The sequence below is a fragment of the Aquarana catesbeiana genome, linkage group LG06 (genome assembly GCF_042186555.1).
Source record: "Aquarana catesbeiana isolate 2022-GZ linkage group LG06, ASM4218655v1, whole genome shotgun sequence".
Lineage (NCBI taxonomy): Eukaryota > Metazoa > Chordata > Amphibia > Anura > Ranidae > Aquarana > Aquarana catesbeiana.
In genome coordinates, this window is record NC_133329.1 from 275,181,483 (window position 1) to 275,208,388 (window position 26,906).

The 26,906-nt window shown below is 42.0% G+C and overlaps 1 protein-coding gene across 5 annotated transcripts in view; it reads left to right on the forward strand.

Annotated features, from left to right (window-relative positions):
* ADAM23 (ADAM metallopeptidase domain 23) overlaps positions 1 to 26,906 on the forward strand; it is a 339,892-nt gene that overhangs the window by 271,394 nt on the left and 41,592 nt on the right. For all 5 annotated transcript variants that reach the window (XM_073633382.1, XM_073633385.1, XM_073633383.1 and 2 more), the window contains exons 19-24: positions 1,850 to 1,900; positions 12,369 to 12,432; positions 15,363 to 15,468; positions 17,827 to 17,946; positions 19,692 to 19,860; positions 22,412 to 22,523. In XM_073633382.1, coding sequence (XP_073489483.1) covers positions 1,850 to 1,900; positions 12,369 to 12,432; positions 15,363 to 15,468; positions 17,827 to 17,946; positions 19,692 to 19,860; positions 22,412 to 22,523 — 622 coding nt within the window. The remainder of the gene's footprint in view (positions 1 to 1,849; positions 1,901 to 12,368; positions 12,433 to 15,362; positions 15,469 to 17,826; positions 17,947 to 19,691; positions 19,861 to 22,411; positions 22,524 to 26,906) is intronic.

Genomic DNA, 26,906 nt, shown 5'->3' on the forward strand with positions numbered 1-26,906 from the left:
AAAGTCAGATGAAGCCCACACATGATCGGAATGTCCGACGGAATGATTCCGTCTGACCTTTTCTGCCGGAAAGTCCGGTCGTGGGTACGCGACATTAGGCTACTTTCACACTGGGGCGGGGGTGCATTAGCGGTAAAGCTTTACTGTTGTTAAAGTGGCAATTTTCGGGCCACTAGTGGTGCGCTTTTAACCCCCACTAGTGGCCAAATAAAGGGTTAAATGTGCCCCCACAAGATGCCGCTGCCAAATCGCTTTGCAGGCGCTTCGGCAGCGGTGCCCATTGATTTCAATGGCAGGGGAGGTAGTGGAGCAGTGTAAATACCGCTCCCATGTCGCCCGAAAGATGCAGCTTGCAGGACCCTTTTTAACATCCTGCAAGTGCACCGCCCCAGGGTAAAAAAACTCGGCCTCTCACACTGGGGCTGCAGGGGAGGGTTTTTTCAGGCGCTTTACAGGTGCTATTTTTAGCCCAAAAGCGCCTGAAAAACGCCCCAGTGTGAAAGGGGTCACATAATACCTAGTGATATATACAACTGCGCCACCCACTGCCAATTCTTACCCTAACACACCTTTCACCTGTTTCAGTGGTGATTCAAGCTCCCACCTTAAGCTGGCCATCCACTAATAGATTTTCACACAAATTTACTCTTAGTACATTCACTGATGTGACAAATAATAATGGGCCGAACACCCCCCTGTTTGGTTCGCAGCAGAACTCCTGAACAGGGGAAAAGTTCTCACCCAAACGGCGAACCCCATTGAAGTCTATGGAGGTCGAACAGGAAAAATCAAAAGTGCCCATTTTGAAGGCTTATATGCAAGTAATTGGCCATTAAAGGAGTATGGGGTCGGGGTACTGCCCTGGGGTACATGTATCAATACAAAAATGTTTTAAAAAAATATATAATTTTTAAAAGAGCAGTGATTTTAATTATGCTTATGGAATTTAAGGGGAACCCCACGCCAAAATGAAATAAAAAAGACGGAGTGGGATCCCCCTCAAAATCCATAGCAGACCCTTATCTGAGCACGCAGGAAAGGGGGGCATGAGTGAGCTCCAATAAGCCCTCCACCCGCAGACCCCCACAACCACAGCCCAGGGTTGTGGGGAGGAGACCCTTGTCCCCATCAACGGGGGACAAGGTGCTTTGGGATGGGGGGGCATAGCCCCCTTTGCCCCAAAACACCCCCCATGTTAAAGGGCATGTGGCCTGGTATGGCTCAGAAGGGGGGGCGCTCACTCGTTTTTTTTTTTTTTTATTTTATTCATCTGTCAGCAGGGAAGCCCATTGACAGCTGATGACTCATCGGTTGTTAAGGATTCTGTGGCCGGCTTCCCATTCCTGCTCCTTAACAACCAGCTTTTACTGCACCCTGATTGGACAAAGCTTTGCCCAATCAGGGTACAGAATGCACTGTGCAGGACTACCCCCTAAAGCATCTTGTCCCCATGTTGATGAGGACAAGAGCCTCTTCCCCATTACCCTTGCCATGTGGTTGTGGGCATGCGGGGGGTGACTTATCAAAATCTGGAAGCCCCCTTCCATTTTTACTCCACCTGGTCCCGGGCATTGATGAGCGTGTTCCACGTGACAGGTACCCCTGCATACAGGGTGTAGTTGACCCCGCCCATGACCGGTTCAGCAGGGACTACCTAAATTGTGATCAGTGCAAGGCCATCCCAATTTGATCAGCTTCTGTCAAAGGGACATGCTGGAAAACTTTTTTCAATCAGCAGCTTCAACCAATTCTTACCTTAACACACCTTCCATCTGTTTTAGTGGTGATACAGGACACTATGCGTTATAATAATATATATGTTTTGTGACCTTATATATTTTTTTTATAGTGTCCACCCAATCTTCGTAAACAAGATGGATATGCCTGCGATTCAAACCAGGTAACACTTTGTTGTTTGTTGTGTTGAAGAAAATACTTCTTAAGATTATAGTATTCAACTCAATAATAAGTGGCGTTCTCAACTTCATCATCATTGATCAGGCCTGACCAAAATGTGAATATAGATTTAGAGAGTGCAATATCTACCAGCACCAAAGACTCTATGGTATAATTACAACTTTATTTGTTAGAACATTTACCAACATTTGTTTCCTCCATCCACCTGACTTATGCGGATGGAGGAATCTCTTTGTATTTTTCTGCCAGCTGACTGAACAAAAAAAAAACAATCACCTATGTCCAGCTTAAAGTGGTTATAAAGGCAGAAGCTTTTTTATCCTTATGCATTCCCTGCATTCAAATAAAAAACCTTCTGTGTGCAGTAGCCCCCCTATTACTTGAGCCCCCAGTCCAGTGATGTTGCAGGAGAGACTCAGCTGCCCTGGAGACAAACTCAGTGAGCCAATGAGGTAAGAGAGGGAGCGGGGCCGAGCCACAGCTCAGTGTCTGAATGGACACAGGGAGCTGCAGCTCGACTTCTCAACAGGAGGGAGGGGCCAGGAGCACTGAAGAGGGCTCTGAGAAGAGGAAGATCTGGGCTGCTCTGTGCAAAACCATTGCACAGAGCAGGTAAGTATAACATGTTTGTTATTTTTAACAAAAAAAAAAGGCATTAGAATCACTTTATGGCTGCATTCACATCTGAGCAGAGCAAAAGCAAAGTGTATTCCTAGTCATTTCGAAGCATTTTTTGGGGCATTTTCAGAAATTTTACAAGCTTTGTGCAAGTGTTTTTGCTTGTGTATCAGGCTTCAGGTGTTTGTTTCCTGGGCTGGTCAAGGGGAGGATAGCAGAGGATTCCAGAGGAGAAGAAACGTTTTTCCTGTGCAAAAACGCATGCAAACATGTATGTCATGAATTTACAGGCACACCCACTGAAATACAGTAATGCCTTAACACTTCCCCACCCGCAAACAAACACAAAAAAAGCACATGTACTTTTTTGAGCATGGGGCCAGAAGCGTAACCACTTGAAGACCAAGCCTTTTCTGGAACTTTTTCTTTACAAGTTTAAATCAGTAATGTTTGCCAGAAAATAACTTTTACATGTCACACTTTAAAATTGTGCACACTCGTGTTACCTTTTTAGAGTTACATAGGAGGTCTAGTACTAAAATTATTGCTCTCTCTCTAACGTTCTCGGTGATACCTCAAGTGTGTGGTGCGAACACTATTTACATATGCGTGCCCAACTTACATATGCGTTTGTGGGGGCGCTTTAAAAAAAGTTCTCATTTATTTTATTTTTTTTTTACACTGTCCCTTTATTTCTTTTTAAATCACTTTTATTCCTATTACAAGGAATATAAAAATCCCTTGTACTAGAAATAAGGATGACAGGTCCTCTTTATGGAGAGAGCTTGGGTCAAAAATACCCCAAATCTCTCTTTTACCTTTAAAAGCAAAAGATCAAAAGAAAGAAAAAATGTTGATCCTAAAAGTTTACTTCTGCTCTACATCAGAAGTGACATCATGATCTTTCACAGCCATTATTATTATTATTATACACGATCTATATAGTGCCAACAGTTTTCGCAGTGCTTTACAATGTAGAGGGGGGGAAGCACAATTACAGTACAGTTTAATACAGAATACATAGTCACTGCATTTTGCACATACGCAAAGCTTCAGCTTCATAAAAGTATATTCACCAACCGTTGTTCAAATGTTATTCCCATCCTCTCCCCACATGATGGCTCCCCTATTCTCAATGTTGCTCTTCTCTGTCTACTCCCAGCTTCTCAGAGTTGTGGAGATGCCAAGAAAGGAGGAAAGATCACTTTAGGGGAAGAGTTAAACAATTATGGTTTTCACTCCCATTTTTCTCAGAATACAGTTATAACATATCTAAACCTAAGTCACCCTAGCAGGCAACCCCCTGATGTCAAAAGAAAACAATACCAGACCTGGGGGAAAGGATAACAAGCACCTTGAGTAAGGAACTTGCTATTGCACAGGGAAACTGAAGGCAGGACCTAATCCTTCCTTATTGTAGATGCAATATGGAAGAGAGAGTTTTTGTACAATAAGCGCCATCATTATTGTCAGGGATCACTATAAATATATATGCAAAAATAACCCCCAGCATTGATGTCAGAGAGTGCAATAATAACCCCCAGCATTGGTGTCAGTGGACACAATTAAAACCCCCAGCATTGGTGTGAGTGAACACAATAAACCCCCCCAGCATTGGTGTCAGTGGATGAAAAAATAACCCAACAATGGTGCTGTTTAACACCCCCATTGGTCATGGGTATACTTTTTAACCCCCCTCCCCCAATAGTGGTCAGTGGTTTAATCTCTCCTCACTGATGGTTAGTGGCAGTGAAGAGTGAAGTTAGCGGTGGTTAGTGTCCCACTGCCAATGTCGCATTTTTTAATAGATATGTTGCTTTTGGCAGAAAAAAATTTGGGGAGGGGGGAAACAAAATAACCATGGAAAATGCAAAATTCCCACTACTGAGTACTTGGCAATGGCAGAATTTATTAAGACCCCTTATAGTAATGCACATTTTCCTGTATGTCGTGGTGTCCTTTTGAATGCATTGTTACTTTAGTGGGCAACGCATCTGCACTGCAGACCACCACAAAGCACACCTTGTTTGCTGTAGTGCTTGCATTAATAAAAGAGGCATAGCCAATATTCAGTGTGTTCAGTTGTGGTGTCTGCCCATTCAAAATGAATGTACTGCCTTAATGTAGCACACCTTAATGTAGGACTCAAAATTTCAATTCCTGAGCTACTTGCCAGGCCTTAAGAGTTACTCGCCATCAGTTACCCCTCCAAACCCCTTCCCTGCTCCGCCCATAATTCCACCCCTAAACGTGCCCTGAGGGGGGCATCACATCCTCAGCTCTGAGAGGCTCATGCTGTCACCTGTACTCCTTCACTTTTGGGGGGGGGGGTCACATTCTTAGATCTCATGAGTTCATGTGGGGCCTGTAGTCCTTTACTAGTTTGTGGGGGAGTGTCACATCCTCAGCTCTGAGAGGCTCATGCTGTGGTATGTAGTCCTTCACTTTTGGGGGGACACATCCCCCAAAAGGGAAGGACTACAAGTACCAGCATGAACCCCTCCTCTTTGTATGGGTCTCTGCAGTGACTGTGTCCCTCATGACACTGTGACTGCACCCACGGTTCCAATCTGGTCTGCGCCTGGCCTCACCTCAGACTTTAGTTCCCTTCCCCCAGAGCATGCTGGAGGCCCAAAAAAGATAATAGAGGAGGTGGGTGGACCGTGGATAGCACTAGGCATGGAGGAGGAGGAAGTTAAATCCTCATCCGCTTTAAATGCTAGGGCCACCTCGGTCTCCCTCTGCATTAGGGCGGGGAGTCAGGAACGTGACATCACTGGTTGATAGACACCAGGCTGCCCTAGCAACCATTGGCCAGTAGAGCCTCAGCCAGGTTTATAAATCAGTGGCCCAGTCCGCCTGTCACGTACCTTCTGGCAGAGCTTCACGTGTAGAGGGAGACTGTGATGGACCCCCCCGTACTCAAAATGAGTCCGCCCGCTGTAAATTCTTCCTCTGTCCAGAACCAGCACTATCCAAGACCCCTTAGTTCACCCAGTCACTAGCCGTAACTCATTGTAGGGTGAAAAACATCAAACTGTTTATTCAAAACACATGTACAAACAGATATACAGCTCAGGGACAATTCCCCCCTCCCTTGGATTCAGGGCAGGGTAAACTGTCCAATCAGCAATAAGGAACACAGAGGCATTGAAACATTTGAACAATAGAGCATCTTATCAGCAGGGAGGCTGTTGGAGGAATCCACCCTCCCCTCTCTGCCCTGCCCCTGGTCTTCCTGCAAGATACACATAACACAAACAATACAAAGGAGCTGGGCGTGGTAAAAATGGTGGCCGATAATAGTTCCACAAGCCTGGCTGGGAAAAGTGTGACTGCCTGGTAACTTAGAGACATGGGACAGCAGTCACAATTAAATCTGGGTAACAAAGTGCTGTATGGTCAGTGAAAACTGATATTTCCAATGTCAGTGTCACAAGGAATGACCAGGGCACATCAGGCAAATATACCCAGTAATAGCCCCGTACAAGCACATAAAAACCCCCACCCCACCTCAAACTATCTAACAATGGTCTATGAAATACTCTTACAAGAGTCTAGCAGTCTTAAAGGTGAAGCATATTGCTCACAAACATTAATGTCCAAAGTGAAAAGAGCCCCTTCACTTCTTCAGCACGAACCACACACACAGAATCCTGGACAGCAGTGTCAAAAGGAAAAGCTGAGTCCGGTGTGGTTGTATGGTGAGTTGGGTTAGGCAGACCCAACTGGACTTCTCGGTCACCCTGTGCCCTGAATGGACACAGGGTGACTTACACATTGGAGGGGCCATGGGAGCTGGACCAGGAGTTTCCAGTGCTTTCCAAGGTAAGCTGGGTTCTACAAGCCCCCAACCCTAAGTGACTCCCGTCACAGCGGCCTCTTGTACAGCCCCAGCTCTGAGACCACTGATGTTGTGACAGTGGCCGACGTGTGGCGCGCGCGAGTGCACATTTGCATTCACAACCGGTTATGCACTTGTCAACGTGCAGCCGCACATCTGCACTTGAGAATCTGTGTACATCTTGAGGCTTCATCTGTACTACGGCTAGTTGTCTTCCTGACACTGCCCCTGTTCCCTGCACTCCTCAGCAAGCGGACTGCTCGCTAGTGTCTCTTTTGCCTGGGGGGCAGCGCCACCCCCCTGTAAAATGCCACCTGAGGCAAACGCCTTGTTTTCCTTGTGACAATACGCCCCTGAGACGGAGAATTTTGAGGGCTGCCTTAATGTATACTAACACCTTGCAATAATACTAGTGCAATAATGCAATGGATAATGTGAAGAGGGCCTAAAAGAGTAAAAGCCGTGTCATCAGTGCTTTAGTTTACTCTATAGCAGGGGTCCCCAACCCCCAGGCCGTGGCCCACTGCCGGGCCATAGCCTGTTTGCAGCCGGACCGCCGACAAGGCTGCACTTTCAGAGGTTTAGCGGCGGCGGGCTAATAGAGAGATGTCATCACCTCTCGCCGCCTGCCCCGCATCATAGCTGTTCTGCCTTCACAGCCGGCCGCAAACACAACACTGTCTGAGGTGCTGCGTGCAAGCAGGGAGATGACATCATCTCTCCCCGCCTGCCCCACATCATCACCGTCCAGTCCTCACAGCCGGCCATGAAAACTACACTGAGTTTTGGCGGTTCCACCCTCACTTGGCAAGTGACCAGCTGCATCTGACAAGTGACAATCTGCATCTGGCAAGTGACAAGCTGCATCTGGCAAGTGACAAACTGCACCTGGCAAGTGACAAGCTGCATCTGCCAAGTGACAAGCTGCACCTGGCAAGTGACAATCCGCACCTGACAAGTGACAAGCTGCATCTGGCAAGTGACAAGCTGCATCTGGCAAGTAACAATCCACACCTGGCAAGTGACAAGCCGCACCTGGCAAGTGACAAGCTGCATCTGGCAAGTGACAAACTGCACCTGGCAAGTGACAAGCTGCATCTGCCAAGTGACAAGCCGCACCTGGCAAGTGACAATCCGCACCTGGCAAGTGACAAGCTGCATCTGGCAAGTGACAAGCTGCATCTGGCAAGTAACAATCCACACCTGGCAAGTGACAAGCCGCACCTGGCAAGTGACAAGCCGCATCTGTTGGCAGGTGACGGTGGCAAGTGACAATCTGCATCTGCTGGCAGGCGAAGGTGGCAAGCTGAATTTGGTAGCAGGCCACGGTGGCAAGTGACACACTCAGGGTTCCTGCTGATTCTGAATTATGGTGAGTTGAACTATTTCTTTTTTTATTACAATGTAATAATGGAAATTATGGGCTTCAATCATTCTGACACCATATCAACCATGATGCCGGGATGATTGAAGCGCAAACACAAGCCATTACCTCAACAAATCGCGCACGAAATATCGCTTACCCCCCCCCCATAATTTTCTTTCACGCAGCTGGTCCCCAGTGTCAAAAATTTTGGGGTCCGCTGCTCTATAGCTTATGATTTTGCCTCACATGTGACAGATTTGCTTCAAGCTATTTAAGGCATTAGGGAAACAAAACAAGTGATCAAATAAAAAGTAAATTAAATGGTCCGTGCTGATTGCCATCTATAATAAGTGATATTTGACCTTCAATTTGTTTGATTACTAATAAGTCGCTATGAGTACCCTTTGCACTCTTCTTTATCAAAAAAACAGTTACTAAAGACAGGAAGACAAAAATATTTTCTGCAGTTTGCTTCCGCCTCATGCAAAAGATATATGCAAATTATCTGAGAAAAAAAGAACTTTGCATCAGACTAAAATGAAAGTCTTTTGCTCTAGGTATGGATTCCTGGAACACTTTTGTGGCCTGATTTTTTAAATTATGAGGTCTACAGGAGTCAGAAAAAGCCAAGTGACCAAGGAAAGCAACAGGTTTATTGAACTTCCCCTTCCAACAGCACACACTTACCTTCCCTTCACTCCCTCACCACTTCATGTGTCCAACTGGAGCAGGATACAGTACATGATACTTACAGGTAGGGATGAGCTTCGAGTTCGAGTCGAACTCATGTTCGACTCGAACATTGGCTGTTCGCAAGTTCACCGAACAGCAAACAATTTGGGGTGTTCGCGGCAAATTCGAATGCCGCGGAACACCCTTTAAAAGTCTATGGGAGAAATCAAAAGTGCTAATTTTAAAGGCTAATATGCAAGTTATTGTCATAAAAAGTGTTTGGGGACCTGGGTCCTGCCCCAGGGGACATGGATCAATGCAAAAAAAAGTTTTAAAAACGGCCGTTTTTTCAGGAGCAGTGATTTTAATAATACTTAAAGTCAATCAATAAAAGTGTAATATCCCTTTAAATTTCGTACCTGGGGGGTGTCTATAGTGTGCCTGTAAAGGGGCGCATGTTTCCTGTGTTTAGAACAGTCTGACAGCAAAATGACATTTTGAAGGAAAAAACTCATTTAAAACTACCCGCGGCTATTGCATTGCCGACAATACACATAGAAGTTCATTGATAAAAACGGCATGGGAATTCCCCAAAGGGGAACCCCGAACCAAAATTAAAAAAAAAAAATGACGTGGGGGTCCCCCTAAATTCCATACCAGGCCCTTCAGGTCTGGTATGGATATTAAGGGGAACCCCGGCCAAAATTAAAAAAAAAAAATGACGTGGGGTTCCCCCTAAATTCCATACCAGACCCTTCAGGTCTGGTATGGATTTTAAGGGGAACCCCGCGCCAAAAAAAAAAAAAAAACGGCGTGGGGTCCCCCCAAAAATCCATACCAGACCCTTATCCGAGCACGCAACCTGGCAGGCCGCAGGAAAAGAGGGGGGGACAAGAGTGCGGCCCCCCCTCCCTCCTGAACCGTACCAGGCCACATGCCCTCAACATTGGGAGGGTGCTTTGGGGTAGCCCCCCAAAACACCTTGTCCCCATGTTGATGAGGACAAGGGCCTCATCCCCACAACCCTGGCCGGTGGTTGTGGGGGTCTGCGGGCGGGGGGCTTATCGGAATCTGGAAGCCCCCTTTAACAAGGTGACCCCCAGATCCCGGCCCCCCCCCTGTGTGAAATGGTAAGGGGGTACATAAGTACCCCTACCATTTCACGAAAAAAGTGTCAAAAATGTTAAAAATGACAAGAGACAGTTTTTGACAATTCCTTTATTTAAATGCTTCTTCTTTCTTCTATCTTCCTTCATCTTCTGGTTCTTCTGGCTCTTCTGGTTCTTCTGGTTCTTCCTCCGGCGTTCTCGTCCAGCATCTCCTCCGCGGCGTCTTCTGTCTTCTTCTCCTCGGGCCGCTCCGCACCCATGGCATGGGGGGGAGGCTCCCGCTCTTCTCTTCTTCTCTTCTTCTTTTCTTCTTTTCTTCTTTTCTTCTCTTCTTCTCTTCTTCTTCATTTTCTTCTCCGGGCCGCTCCGCAATCCATGCTGGCATGGAGGGAGGCTCCCGCTGTGTGACGGCGCTCCTCGTCTGACAGTTCTTAAATAACTGACGCACGGTGACTTGACGGGACTTCCCTGTGGCATTCCCCGTGACGTCACAGGGAAGTCCCGTCAAGTCACCGTGCGTCAGAGGGGGGCGGGGTCACCGGGTGGCCCCGCCCCCCCGTTATTTAAGAACTGTCAGACGAGGAGCGCCGTCACACAGCGGGAGCCTCCCTCCATGCCAGCATGGATTGCGGAGCGGCCCGGAGAAGAAAATGAAGAAGAAGAGAAGAAGAGAAGAAAAGAAGAAAAGAAGAAAAGAAGAAGAGAAGAAGAGAAGAGCGGGAGCCTCCCCCCCATGCCATGGGTGCGGAGCGGCCCGAGGAGAAGAAGACAGAAGACGCCGCGGAGGAGATGCTGGACGAGAACACCGGAGGAAGAACCAGAAGAACCAGAAGAGCCAGAAGAACCAGAAGATGAAGGAAGATAGAAGAAAGAAGAAGCATTTAAATAAAGGAATTGTCAAAAACTGTCTCTTGTCATTTTTAACATTTTTGACACTTTTTTCGTGAAATGGTAGGGGTACTTATGTACCCCCTTACCATTTCACACAGGGGGGGGCCGGGATCTGGGGGTCACCTTGTTAAAGGGGGCTTCCAGATTCCGATAAGCCCCCCGCCCGCAGACCCCCACAACCACCGGCCAGGGTTGTGGGGATGAGGCCCTTGTCCTCATCAACATGGGGACAAGGTGTTTTGGGGGGCTACCCCAAAGCACCCTCCCAATGTTGAGGGCATGTGGCCTGGTACGGTTCAGGAGGGAGGGGGGGCCGCACTCTCGTCCCCCCCTCTTTTCCTGCGGCCTGCCAGGTTGCGTGCTCGGATAAGGGTCTGGTATGGATTTTTGGGGGGACTCCACGCCGTTTTTTTTTTTTTTTTTTTGCGCGGGGTTCCCCTTAAAATCCATACCAGACCTGAAGGGTCTGGTATGGAATTTAGGGGGAACCCCACGTCATTTTTTTTTTTAAATTTTGGCCGGGGTTCCCCTTAATATCCATATCAGACCTGAAGGGCCTGGTATGGAATTTAGGGGGACCCCCACGTCATTTTTTTTTTTTAATTTTGGTTCGGGGTTCCCCTTTGGGGAATTCCCATGCCGTTTTTATCAATGAACTTCTATGTGTATTGTCGGCAATGCAATAGCCGCGGGTAGTTTTAAATGAGTTTTTTCCTTCAAAATGTCATTTTGCTGTCAGACTGTTCTAAACACAGGAAACATGCGCCCCTTTACAGGCACACTATAGACACCCCCCAGGTACGAAATTTAAAGGGATATTACACTTTTATTGTTTGACTTTAAGTATTATTAAAATCACTGCTCCTGAAAAAACGGCCGTTTTTAAAACTTTTTTTTGCATTGATCCATGTCCCCTGGGGCAGGACCCAGGTCCCCAAACACTTTTTATGACAATAACTTGCATATAAGCCTTGAAAATTAGCACTTTTGATTATTCATGTTCGTGTCCCATAGACTTTAACGGTGTTCGCATGTTCGAACAAACTTTTTTCCTGTTCGCATGTTCTGGTGCAAACCGAACAGGGGGGTGTTCGGCTCATCCCTACTTACAGGTATTGGGGAGCGTGTGACTTGCTCCCTTTCCCCACACTTGACAGCACAGGTTCTTGGTCCAGTGCTCTCACATGGGGTTCTTGGTAGAAATGTTAGTTGCCTGGCTGCCAGGCTGATAAGTCTTCTACTTAGTCAGTGACTCAAAAGGTATTGGAGGTGAGAATAACAGCTAGGCAACTAGTATTTCCAAAAGGAGGTCAGCAGTGGCAGTCCTCACATTCCTATCAAAGGAGGAAATGAGCTTGAGTAAACCTTAGTAATAATCAAACATATGAACACCTAAAAGTAAAGCTTTGCTTTGTTTGAAATTCCACTGAATTTGATTGAGTGTTTGAAACACACACAGGTTCACTTCAGCTCACTTTAATCTTTATATTTTAATCCATTCACTAAACTCTCTGTAAACATCAATGAAATTTGCCATTTAAAAAGTTGTTTTCAATTTTTAAAACTGTTTTATCTAATGAGCCTGCCATGGAGGACCACATTCAGACACTTAAGCCTCGTACACATGATCGGACGTTCGGACTGGAAATGTTCGATGACAGGGTTGTTGGCGAACAATTTCGATCGTATGTACGAGGCTTTATTGTTATTGGGAGACAATTGTCTACCAATTGTGCTCTGTTTTTAAATTGTACATAATACCCTGTTTTTTCAAATGAGCCTTGCCTAAAATACTGTAACAAATTAACAAGTAAAATAATTACATTTCTTGCATGTCTCAATATCTATCACTTGTGGTATGTACAAATAATCTTAAATTTAACAGAAAAATATTATTAGGTGTTATTTTGTAATTTTATATATCTGTTTTGGACATTTAAATATATTTCAGGGACGCTGTTACAATGGGGAATGCAAGACAAGAGACAATCAGTGCAAACACATCTGGGGACAAAGTAAGTTATTCCTGATCAGCTATGCAGTTGTATTTCTTTCTTTTTATTTTAGTTACTATATCTATTACAGTTTATTTAGATACAGCCAATCTATTGCGCTAAATGATCATTGGTGCAAAAGTAATTGTTCAATCATATTTACTTCAATCAATTTCAGTAAGGCAGCTATCAGGAATTGATAGATGCAAAAGTGATATTTCAGTTTAAAGCACTGTATATGTGAACCATACAGCCCTTTCAGTTTAAAATATTAATGAAAGGCAAAACATTTGTGTTCCAAGTGAATGGCTGTGCAGGGGGGCTAAGTCTAATCATTAGAGGAGAGCAGGCTGAGTTCTCACCACAGCTAGAAAACTGACCATGCTGTGCTCTCCTGCCTAGTGTTGTCAGTTTTTAATAGTAAAGCAGAGTGACAGGCAGAAACACCAAGAATTATTTACTCAAAGGAAGCAAAACAAAGGGAACAGGATATATTTTCATACAAGTCTTACCCATTCTGTTTCATGCTCCTTTATAAAAACTTAAAGAATCTGATCGCTATAGAAAATCACTACTAAATCCAGAAGGGACAGCAGAGGCCTTTTATAGCCTCTACGAATAGCCAGCCCAGGGAACTCAAGACAGAGCTTTTACCATTGGATTACTGGAGGGATATTAGAAATCATTCATTGGCTCAAATCACTATAACTTACTAAAAAATAGTTTTATGACACGTACACACGATCAGAGTTTTCGTCAGAAAAACTCTCTGAACTTTCGACCGTCTTGTACCCGTCTCGTACTTGATTCTGAGCATGCATGTTTTTTTGCGTGTTGGAATTGCATACAGACGAACGGAATTTCCGATAGGAACTTTTTCCGACGGAAAAATAGAGAACCTGCTCTCAATCTTTTGCTGGCGGAAATCCTGCCAGCAAAAGTCAGATGGAGCATACACACGGTTGGAGTTTCCGACCAAAAGCTCACATCGGACTTTTGCTGGCGGAATTTCTGATCGTGTGTACTGGGCATTAGTTGGACTGGTACTGTAACCCCTTAGAGAACATAGTCATTTGATCTATGGACTAATCAGTAATGTTCCAGCAAGCTCTAGATTAGCTGCCTAACTTTTCCCAAGGATTCCCAATCCTACCTGCTCTCCCTGCATTATGATTGGGTTGTTACTAACGAGTGCTGGGTAGGCATAGGGTATGTATTTGTGGCCATGCAAAGTTGGCACCACACTCTGCGTGCCCGCAATTCTCGGACTGGGCAAACCTCTGGCTACTACATATTCATACAGAGGGATCTGCTATGGATTTTGCAGGGGACCCCAGATTGATTTTGTTTTCTTTTTTCTTACACATAATTCTTTTTAAATTCCATACCAGAACAATATCCTTGATGAGGGTATGGTATGAAAATTAAAAAGGACCATATCAGGGGGAACCCCATGACATTTTTTGTTTTTTCTTGTGGGGTCCCCCTTTACAATCCGTACCAGACTCTGATCTACATTAATGGTCTGGTATGGATGTTGCGGGGAATATCTTAGTGGCAATTTAAATAGTATTTAAATAGTAATAATATATTAAATAGTATTTTTTCTTTCTAAATGTCAGTTTTGGTTTAGTATATCCCACAGATATGCCATTTCAAAGGCAGGTTTAAAGCACTCCCCAAGCATGTTATCTTCAGTTGTTGAGACCCTTTTGAGAGCTAGGGCACCTGCTATGAACCTTGTGTATACTACTGTAAAGTATGCAATAAGTTCATAGACTTTGCAAGTTGAAAGGTTTCTGACTCTCTTATCCCTGCTGTAAAGTATATACTAGATTTTCTTCAGGCAGGACTTAACATGGGTTTAGATGTTAGCACCTTCAGAGTCTAGGCTCCGTCTGCTCAGCTGGTGAATCAATTCTGTGTAAGAATTCACCTTCCAAGAAGACTATTCATTCCTCCTTGTGATTTAAAGATAGTGCTGGACATGTCTCATTCTTAATTTATTCTAGATCAAGCTTCTTCAATATAGACATTGACATTGAAAGAAGTATTTTAGCTTTCACTTCAAGGAGCAGAGTTTCAGATTTCTAAGCTTTAGGCTGCAATTTATCTTATTGCTTGAATTTCGTAGACAGAGTAGTCCTGCGACTTCTTCCTCAGCATTGTCTAAAGGTCTATAGATCTTTCCATCGATATCAGGACATTGTCTTGCCAATGTTCCAGAGTAAAGTTTCTGATCTGCTACATGCCATGGATGTTAGCATAAAGTTAAATATATATAGTGAGGCAACTGCATCTTTCAGGAAGTCAGACAACCTGTTCTTCATTTCTGGTGGCATCAGAAAAGGACTTCCTACATCCACTAGGACAATTGCATTGCACCTGGTCAAAACAATCTGAAGAGCGAAAGGATACAGATCCATCAATTAATTTCAAGGCCCACTCTACCAGAGGGATTACGTCCTTATGGGTGGAATTTGGAGGTGTTTGTCCAGAGTTAATACATAGGTTAGCAACCCAGTCCACATATTACACGTTCCAAACCTATTACAAGGTCAACAGTGCAGCAATGACCACAGGAAAGTTTGGTTGTTCAGTTTTGAATGAATGTAAGTTGTTCAAATACCTTGTTTGGTGTGTTATGTCCCATGCATATGCTGCCATGTTTTTGTCAGGAAACTGGAAATATGTATACTTACATATCAGTAATTTTCCTTTTCTGATAATAAATATAGCAGCATACAAACTCCCAGGGCTTTCACATTGAGTATATTTACAAGAACAATGTCCTTTTTGAGGGGATTTCATTTATTGTATAACTGGTCTTGTGAGCAAGAAGGGGATGAAACCGTATCCATGAGTATGCTGCCATGCTTCAGGAAAGGAAAATTACTATTAGTTAAGTATACAATTTTCTGGTTTATAATTTTCTTTTGCTGTCATGGCAGAGGCTTCAGGGTCGGACAAATATTGTTATGAAAGACTGAATGCAGAAGGCACAGAGAAAGGAAATTGTGGAAAGGATGGAGGTAACTGGATCAAGTGCAGCAAACAGTAAGTTAAAAAGAGCTAGTTGTTATGAGAATGGACATGGACAGTTCAATGAAAATTCTCCTAATATTATTGCTATATATAAGCCAACATTGTTTCTTGACTTATGTAGGAATAGCAGAATGAATGTCCCTTCATGTAATTTGCCGAGAGATCCAATTGTCCAAAAATTTACCACTGGTTATGGATCCTTTGTGTGAGAATATAAGGGTTGATTTACTAGATATAGAACATGTTTACTGTATAAAGTTGAAGTACACTTTGTAAAGTGAATGTTCACTTAGCTTAGCACATAAGGTGAAGGTGTAGTCACATCGATTATCCAATCATGTGCAAGCAAAAACCCTGTTTTCAATGTAAACACAGCTCCACTTTATCTACTAAGTGAACAATCTATATTTCTTTAGTAAATCATCCTCTTTCTGTGTTAGTGAAGCATACATGCACATCTAAGCTGGCTGTAAATAGTATCAGTTTTATTCTTATTGTTTTATCAATATATTCATTAATAACCTTATCAGCACCAGTAGCAGGTGGGGATTTACCAGTGTTAGGCACAGTAGGCGTGTGTCTATTGGTGACAGAGGCAAAGGTGGTGTTTTTTTTTCTGTATTATTATTGGTTATTTTTTTCTGTCATGCCTAGGAGTAGTTTATATTAGTGGTAAATTATCACAATATTCTAAGCCAGGATAAAAACAAGCTAATATGTCTAAAATAGGTGATAGTAGAGGGGTATTACTCAGAGTTCCAAAAGTTGTGTTCATAGGCTCCAGTTAATAAGATCCAACCCTGCCCAGTAGGATTATTGTATGACATGACAGTTATTTGTGATCCATTTATACTGCACACAGAGTCTCTAACATGACTTGTTCCAAAGGGTACATAATGCTTGATTCCTGAATTTCTCTTAACTTCCTGTAAAGAGTTTGCTTGAAATGTATCTAAAGTGAAAACTTTTTTGCTTTGAATAGAGTAGGGAATGAATGTAACACCTATCAGGATTTTGTTGCTGTCTGTGTCACTGATAGGGAATTACATCTTTCTATCTGTCCCGGTGACCACTCTCATCCAGAATTTTGATATGACACAAAAACAACAATAGAGGAGAAATCTTCCAGTCGGACATTTGCACCAGTGACAGCTGTCTAAGTGGGTATTTCTCTCAGTTTGGGGAGATGTTCTCTCTCTTCCTATTGTATTTACAGGACATGAAAAGAAAAAAAAATCTTCCCAAAGGCACAGATTACATAAAAAAATAAAATAAAAACAAAGGGGGTTTTACCCCTCGTCACACTATTCAAAAGACAGAAAAACTGCTTTGGATTTAGACATGCTTAAAGGAGACTAAAAACACAGTCACTTCCAGCGCTAATAGGTCTTCCAAGGTGTGGAGTAACAGATGTCAGATAAAACGGTGGTGTGAAAGGTATATATGGTATCCCAAAACTAGGTGAATGCAGCTTCCTCAGATGGGGTAATCCAAAAGGAACTACAAGAAAAACAGAAATAGAAGGTGCGCACACCTAGTGCATTACCAGAGATAATTTAATAATAAGAAATGTTTGTATAAAAGTGGGTACTCACAAAATGCAACTGACAAAAGGCCATAAACACAGTGCATGGACACGCACAGAACAAGGGGTACAGCTAATGTGTTTTGGGGGCGCACCCCCTTCCTCAGAGCTAGGCACTGTGTTTATGGCCTTTTGTCAGTTGCATTTTGTGAGTACCCACTTTTATACAAAAATGTCTTATTATTAAATTATGTCAGGTGTGCGCACTTTCCATTTCTGTTTTTCTTGTAGTACCAGGGGACTAATCACAAAGGCAGAAGACATTTCAGAAGTAACATTTTCCCTACTTTATAAGTGGAACATGTTGAAGGGCTATGTATTGCATGTCCCAATCCTTTGTACTTTCTAAATTTTGGAGTGTGTAAGACTTGGAGTGACAATGCATTTCCTTGTTGTTGTTTTTTTTTTTTTTTTTTTTTAGTTAACGTTAGCATAAGCAAGATTTACTTGATTAACACTTTCTAGTTTTAGAGTGTGAAGCTTTCTATTTCACATGCCTATTCCATGTAGGAGTTATGACTGTATGTTTTTTTATAACATGGATGCAATAATCCATACTCCAACAACTTTGAAGGCTCACAGTGAAGTGTTCATTGACATTATTATATTGTTATTTAATATTTGTGGTATGTTATTGATATACAAGTAAATACTAATAACAATAATTTAAGAAAGTTATGTTCTTTTCTGTAAAAAAAAAAAGAAAAAATAAAGTTTTATTGGGGGATGTACATTGAATGAATAAAAAGCACTAGCAATGTAATTTATTGACTTTTTTCTTGCAGTGATGTATTTTGTGGATTTTTGCTGTGTGCAAATGTATCTAAAACCCCTCGTATTGGCAAATTAGAGGGTGACATTCCACCAACATACATTAATCACCAAAAGAGAGTTCTGGACTGCAGGTATTTATTTTCATACCTGTTCAAAGTTTTTCATGCTTTATAAATATGTTTTGTATTATTATTTTTGTGAACAGTGGTGAATTACAACAAAGGCAGAATGGGGGGCTGCCTCAGGCCCAAGACTCCAGTGTGACCAATGGAGATGCTAATAAGATTCTGCACTTCAGTGCTACTTCAGCTCTGCAAGTCTTTCTGGGTCCTTCCTACTGCTGTTTTTGACAAATCATTTAAATACATTTAATTTACATTTAATTTAAATGTATCAAAATGAATGTCAACACACATTCTAATGTGCATCGTTGCATTTGAACGGGCATGAGGGCATGCCAGTGTGCACATTGAATGACATTCAATGCAATGAAAATGCATCTGCCAAAAATGGACAAGTGTGTATGGGCCCTTAGACTTTCCTTGACTAAGTGTTTAACAATGGCAGGTTTCATACTTCTTTTAAAGCATAAAAAAATATATATATTACATCTCTGCAATACATAGACATTTCCCCATGTTTCACCATTTAAACATGGGGCAGGTACAGAATAATAACTGTTGATGTGCCAGAAATGTAGCATGCTTCTATCTTCTTTTTTGACATAACAACCCTCTGAATTTAAAAGCATGTGTTTTCAGCCCTGCCTACCTAACTTCTGATGCATTACAAAAAACACACACCTATCCACATCTCCCCCACCTCCTCATTCCTCAACTTCATAACACATTCTTGGGAACAGACAGAAAGCACAGGAAGTTATGAGTTTACTGATTTCTGGCCAAATTAACAGGTATTTTTTCACTTGTCAAACAGAAAAATGTTCTATTGTAACTAAAAGGGAGCAAATAAGAGAAGTTCATTTTTAAGGTTTACATACACTTTAAAGTGGAACTAAAGTCCCCAATACTTACCCTCTGCTTTAATTGTCTGATACCCGTGAGTTCCCTCGCCAGTGCTGACATCTTCTTTCTGGTTTCTACTGGGTGCCAGTCTTTGACCATCTTGTTTGGCCAGCAGAGGATGTCACTGACTCCTCTACAATAAAAAGCCTGCCTGCCTGTTTTTTTTTTTTATTTACACTTTAGTTCCACTTTAAATTAGAATTATAGGAAAATATTTTTTTCATTTTGGATAGAGTAAGGGAGGGTTATAAGCCCTGTGAGGTTTATTTTTGCCATCTTTGTTCCTTTGGGGAATTTCCCTACACTTCCTGTCCCATAGTCAAAACAGGAAGTGAGAGGAAATCCTTGCAAATTAGGGGAATTTCCTGGGGACCCCCAGGTCAATAAAACTAGTGTCCCCATTGGAAGACTTCCCCTCTAATACTTTTCTGGGGACAGCCCAAAATTTGGGATTTTCTTTTACTTTCACTTTCAACGATAATGGTAAACAGGACAAATAGGGTAAATCTTCCTAATAGGGATGCAGGCAGCAATAAAAACTGTCAGGTGAACTAATCACTCTCTACTCCATCCAAAACTAAAAAAAAAAGTTTTCCTTTTAGTTATACTTTAGGATAATCAAATGAACATACATAATAGACTTGCATATCCCCTGTTTCTGGGAGCGTTTTTTAATACTATCTCCCAACATCACATCTGCAATTTGCGAAGAATATTCCACTGCATAGGACCACTGCATTGTACCATGGTACAATTATTCCATCGCTCATTTTGAATAGGTTTTTCTACAGAAAAGAAAAAAAAGTGAAGTGTTTGTTGCTCTACTGCAGTGTAATTATATCTTTACACAGTGGTGCCCATATTCTTTTGGATGATGAAACTGACATGGGATATGTAGAAGACGGAACACCATGTGGCCCATCAATGATGTGCTTAGACAGAAAATGTCTCCATATTTCATCACTAAACATCAGTAGCTGTCCAATGGGTTCAAATGACAAAGTCTGTTCTGGACATGGGGTAAGTTTATTTTAGAACTGTTAGAAAAAGCCCTAAAAATCAACTGTGGAAGGCTTATTCCTACCTGTAAAGTAGTAAAATGAAATTGACCTCACCTGCTATTAGAGCTTCTAAAATCTACCTACTGTATGTTCTGTACAATGTACATGTTTAGTGCTGTATTTCCATTTCCTACTTTACCTTAGCATATGCTTGTGGCCCAGACTATGAACATTAAACTATTTACATATTCTCAAAAAGCAGTAAAAGAAAATTAAACAAGCCCTCACTCACCTCTGCAGCTGTTTGTACTGTGAAGTAATTTGTTCTTTAAGATCTCCAAAAATGACAACAAAGAATCTAAAGTCAAGTTTCAGTCTGTTTCTAACAGCTTACAAACACCTGGTGTGTTTTTACATTAGAAGGCTGTCAGGCTACTGAAATCTGCACGCAAAGAAAAAATGCAATTTCAGTGCCTCTGTTGTGAACTTTGAAAATACATTTCTCCACAATGTCTATAGTTTCAAAGGGTAATGGTGTTTTTTTTCAAAGCACTTTCACAGTTCTTTTAAACTATACAAATACTTTAGAGTGCATACTCTGGGCACGGGTTCATTTCAAAGTTGACCATACATGTGGCAATTTAATTGTTGATGGAACTTTCAAATCTATTATTTGTCAAAGTTTCAGAAGCAGTCAAAGGCATAAAATAGTCATTGACTCACTGCAAAAGCGATGGGATTCAAATTGCTCTCATCAAACAGGCTAAAAAATACAATCATGTAGGCAGTTGCAGCTTACCCTCCCCACTGTAGGTGGTGCTATGTTGCTGACCACTGTACAGAGGGAATAGAGCATGAGAAGAACATTGGTCTGACTAGACACTGCAGCACTGGATGACCCCAGTGGCCATCTTTAGTGAGGGCGATGCTAATAGTAGTACCCCACTGCAGTTGGGGCACCGTTGTGAAGTGGACAGTGTAGGGACAGGATTCACACTGTATAGGGACAGCTCATTTAGCCTAGGGAGCGGTTCCTGATGAGAAAGGACAGAATAGGGACACTGCTGCCAGCGCTGGTAGTATCAGAACTTCTGTGCTGTGATTTGGAACCCACGTCAGTTTGTTATTTGCCAATACTATGCCACTTGTCTACAGCCACCCCTCTACTCAGATGTTGCTCCGATCAAGTAAGCCTGCCAAAGTGACAATCTGTTAAATGCTAGAGTCTTGCTATAGTGACACTAACCTTGCTGGAACTTCTGCAACTGTGTTCTTGTGATATTGTGCTCCAGGTGTTATATATTTTATTGAGCTGTTAGGTCAAAAACTTTGGCACTCTACCCCACTTGGTGTTTGTCTACCTACAATTTAACCAAATAATAATTGTGCCAATTTCTTTGGGTCTCTGTGTTCCATTCTTCCACATTTGGTACCAACTCCTTGCCCCCTCCCACAATCCTATTTACTATAGTTTTTTCCAGTTCCAATTTAATTTGATAATTCAATAAAATGTATTGAAGCTTTTCCCAGTTTTCACTTCACAATTGACTGAATTCTGGGGTCTGATCAAACTCATGTGTGATATATTGCTTAGTTGCTGATGTTGTGTTCATATTTACAAGTCTCAGTGGTTCAAAAAGTGTTTAACATTTGATTGATGTGACTGATTTCAATTTGATTTGACTGACTGAAATTTCTCCGCAAACCAGTGATTGCTGAATGCTGTGCTGTTCTGACAGGCAAAGCTATGACATTTCCTTTTGGCCTCCACGTTTGTGTTAGCCAGAAACAATACTCATCATAGTGATTGGCAAGTAGGAAAATATCGGAGCACAGCTTCGGAGCAATCTCCTTCATTACATGGACATATTTTTAATTTTGCCTTGTAAAACTGCTTGGCCGAAATTAATGGTTTTGAAAGGCTGCTGTAGATGTCTCTAGTTGCCTACTCTCTATGCCTGCAGAGTTTGTGTTCTTTTTTTCTCTTTATAGAGTTTATAGAGAATAAAAAAAATGACAAAAACTCTTGTAGTCAGAGTTGGATTCAAATATCATTGCACACTTTATTTATTTAAAGGGATACTATCACCTTGCCTGTGGAGGGTAAAAAGTGATGATGTCTCTGCAAGGTTTCTGCAAGGGACCCCTCCCTCCTGACACACCTATAGTCACCTTACCAGCTTTGCTGTTTTTCCTTCTTCGCAGCCTGCAACAATACCTGGCACCCAGAGGAGGAGGGGAATATTTCCTACTTCCCATTTGACAGTGTTTGGGTTTAGCAGCCAATCGCTAGGACTGTGCACTGTCACATGACTATGTCACTGTTTCCCCTAATCGCAAACACCAGCCATTTCAGTGCCAGCTGCGGAGGAGGAAGAACTAGCAAGGGAACGTTGGTAAAGTGAGTATGTAGGGGCAGGGAGGAAGGTCTTTGGCAAAAACTTTGCATGGGCAAAGTTGCAGTGTCTCTTTCAACAGCGCCTACAGAATCTATAAAAATAATTCATAAAATGTGCAACATATTGCAAAGATCCCATTTGCAGCTCCTAATACCATTCAGTTATTTTCAGGTTTGCAGCAATGAAGCCACATGTATATGCTCTTCCACCTGGGCAGGAACGGACTGCAGCATTTATGACCCAAAAAAAGAGATTAACGGCAAAAAGGAGGAAGTACCGAAGGGTTTGTGCCATTTTTTATGTTGTTTATTAGTTACTACATTATGTCATATAACATAGGGAAGCAGGAAATATGCCAGAGCTATGTCACATGCGTTTATGTAAACAGATTTTATAGATGCTGTAATAAACTGTTATTACTGGGATCATTTCTTTGGTAAAACCACAATGAATTGTAGTTAATTACATCAAAACAAGGACAGCAGATGCTATAGATTAGTTATGAATAACACCTGGGTATTTGTACAGTTTTAAAGTGTATATCCAGCCCAAACTCTTTTTTATTTTCTTTTGGTAGAATGGATTAGAACCCCAGTGTTTTCACTGCTATTTGAGGCTCCACTACAGAGATTTCTCTTGACTTACTGTCACAGCGATAATACTTTAACCAAATAGGAAGTAATAATAAATTACTAATGACAACAGAGGTGAAAATTAAAGTGCTTTTTTTATTTTATTTAAGTGGAGTAGGGGAAGTTAGCCTTCTGTTGCATTCTATGTCTCTGTTGCAGATTTTCCCTGCCTGGTAAAATCATTGTCACTGGAAGGAAAAGCTCTCAAATGGATAGCAGTTAAAACCCTACACGGGGTTCTTTCCTCTCCTTACTCCATTCAAAACTGAAAAAAAAAGTTTGGGTTGGACTCCCCTGTCTGAATGTGATAATTGTTTATTAGCTCACTAGATTCTTCATGTCTGTGTGAAATGAATGCAGAATGTGCAAATGAATATACTGATAAGGTAAAGTAAAACAGAAAAAGCAGAAGGAAAGTAAAATGTTTCATGGGCCATTGTGATGGAGAACACATACTAAAAGTGTTTCTACATTCTGACTGTCTTTTACCTTAATGCATTTTCTGCATTTAGGTAAAACAATAGCTCTGTAACCCCCCTACAATTCCTAAACACTTCCCTGTCTCCTGTCACTGCTCCAGCACTGTTCCCTTTGCAGCATCGCTCCTCCACTTGCTGGTCTCACAGGAGACACAGGCAGTAGCGGGAACTGCTGTCAGTCAAATCCCATAAGTAGGGAGTGGAGGACGTGGCCAAGCCATGCTATATGTGCACACAGCCCGGCTCAGGAGCATGCCCACATGGGTGCCCACATAGTAAACAGCTTGCTATGGCGGAACCCGCAGGAAGAAGCGGATAGCGCTGGCGGGAGGACCTCCAAAGAAGAGGTAAGAGGTCTCTCTGTGCAATATTGTTGCAGAGAGCTGGTAAGTATAACATTTCTTTTATTTTAATTATAAAAAATTGCCTTTAGAATCACTTAAAATACTGCATTAGAAAAATGCTGGATTTACCAAAGAAAAATTAAACTGAGAAGTGGCCAAACGTGTATTATGATCATACCACTGTTTATTCAGTGTAACTAAAATGACTAAATTGAATGCAAGTCACAAATCGAAGAACCACCATTTGATCAATTTTGTGAGCTTCTGAGCAATTTTTGACTGTGTCAAGGCAATTGGCAGCGGTGGAATTGTGTCAGTTGTTTCTTATTGATCACCATCCTCCTGCCTGGCATCCATTGATTGAAAAATCGAAAGAGCTGGGCAGAGACAATTGTTAGATGAGCAACAACTGCAACAAATCAGATATAGCTGGGGCTCCTGTATTTTGACAGCCAGAAGCCCAGCTGTCAAAATAAGATAGCTTCAACGGGAGCTTTGTCCATCCACGCTGTATAGAGACACACTGGGGTTAATTTACTAAGAATAAAAAGTGCAAAATCTAGTGCAGCTCTGCATTGAAACCAATCAGCTTCCAGGTTTTTGTCAAAGCTTAAATTATCAAGCTGAAGTTAGAAGCTGATTGGCTACTATGCATACCTGCACTAGATTTTACACTTTTCAGTTTTGGTAAATCAACTCCACTCTTTTCTTCCTTGTTCATTGCCTTTTCACGGTACATTGCACTGCACTGCAGTGCATTGCAATACTGTCCAAGTAATTATTCAGAGGGTGTAGTACGTTGAATTTTACACTCCTGTATGAATTGTTTGCATCACCTTTCAAAGCTTAATTTATTTCCATTGTTGCAGAAAAGCTGTAGGTTAACATATTACTTGTTTCGTAAAAAGGGCCTTTTTGCATAACTAAAATTTACACTTTTTTTCAGTTTCTGGAAACGAAACCCTTTTTAGCCTATAGGTTTTTTTTTACCTTTGCACCATTTCAGGGTATTCACTAGTTAATGTAAAAGAAAGTCCAGCTTTGTGACCTGTTTTTGTGTGTAACATGAAGCATGGACTCATTTCTCAGCCCCCTCATACCACCCCCCCCCCCCACACACACTTACCTAAATCATGAGGGGGGTTCTCCCAAAAGCATCCTGTTTTCTTTTGAATGTAGCATGGCTGTGTGTGGCTCACCCACACAGTTATGCATGTCATCCATTCACAGATCTATTCACAAGAATATGAGAATGGAACGACTAAAAGTTACATCTAATAATTGAAAAGAGGTGAGTATGTGATAGCGCTGCTCAAACAATAACTTTTGCATGAATAGCAAAAATCATAAACAATTAATAAAGTTATTATTATGTGCGCTATCACATACTCACCTCTTGTCAATTATTTTATGTGTGAAAGACATTAGTTGATAGCAGCAGCTACCCATTTTTATCACTCGGTGACACCGCACAGCCACTTCCTGCCACTGTAGCAGAGGAACTTGTAGATCTCAATAGAGCACAAGTGCAGTGATGTTACCGCACGTATAGCTCATTTTATACTTTCTCCAGCCCCCTAGCAGAAGGTCCGTAGCTCCATTAGGACCTGGGTCTAGGGGAGGAGTTTGTAGAAACCTGTGCATTGCATTGCACCTATGTTGCACTGAATATGGCTACAACGCTCTGCAGGCTTCAATGCCAAACTTTAATACATTCATATTTTTTTATTTTAATAAAGAGGGTTTTATTTAAAAAAAAAGGATTTTATTTTAATAAAGAGTGTATGCTATACATTTTTGCAAATCGTGGACTGTGCCTCTAAATAAAAACTGGAAAATTGGCGTTCTGAAATGTTTGTCTGGTAGTGTGATACAAGGAACTTATATGATTTAAAAGAATGTTAAGGTAGGCAAAAGAGAAGAAGTCATCCCTAACAACAAATCTGCTTTTATCTTCTGAATTAAATGAGGAATCTGATTGCCATGTAGTTCTATTTTTCCCCACTTTTAATTGCTATAATTTTCAAAAATCTGCCCTATTTGCTTCATTAATCATTTAAGAGATACATTAAATACTTTTCATTTCCAACATAAGAAAATCAATATTTAATGTGTTTCATATGCAAAGACAATCTTTTTGGAAGTATTCTATAAGAACTACAACACAATTTTGTTTTATTAACATTAGTTAATGGAAATTAAACTTGGTGAGGGAAATGTCATTGCTTTATTATTATTATACAGGATTTATATAGCGCCAACAATTTGTGCAGTGCTTTACAACATGGGGGCAGACAGTACAGTTACAATACAATTCAATACAGGAGGGATCAGAGGGCCCTGTTCATTAGAGCTTACAATCTAGAAGGGAGGGTCAAGTGGAAGAAAAGGTAATAGCTGTGGGGGATGATCAGATGGAGAAAATGAAAACACAGTTATTAGGTGTGGGTAGAATAGGCATCTCTGAAGAGGAGGGTTTTCAGGGATCCTCTAAAAGCTAACAGAGTAGGAGATCATCGGACACATTGGGGTAAGGAGTTCCATAGGATTGGTGAGGCACTGGAAAAGTCCTGGAGGCGAGCATGGGAGGAGGTGATGAGGGAGCTAGAGGGCAGGAGGTTTTGGGAAGAACAAAGTGAACGATTAGGTTGGTATTTTGAGATGTAGCTGGGGGCAGAGTTGTGGATGGCTTTGTAAGTAGTTGTTAGTATTTTGAATTTAATTTGTTGGGTGAGCGAAAGCCAGTGGAGGGCTTGACAGAGAGGAGTAGCAGACACAGAGCGATTGATGAGGTAGGTGAGTCTGGCAGCAACATTCATGATGGATTGAAGGGGGATAGACTATGTAGAGGTAAGCCAATGAGGAGGGAGTTGTAGTAGTTGAGGCAGGAGATGACCAGGGAGTGAATAAAGAGCTTTGTTTTGTCATTGGTTAGCAAGCGGCGTATTTAGGAGATGCTGCGGAGGTTGAGGTGGCAGGATTTGGACAGTGATTGGATGTGGGGCTTGAAGGAGATTTCAGAGTCCAGGACCACACCTAGGACCTTGGCGTGCGGGGATGGGCTTATATTTGGGCCATCGATTTTGACAAATGGATCAGGGAAAGAGGCACATGGGGGAGGAAAAATTATAAGTTCGGTTTTGGATAGATTAAGTTTTAGGAAGTGGTGTGACATCCAGACTGATATATCTGATAGTAAATTAGTGATACG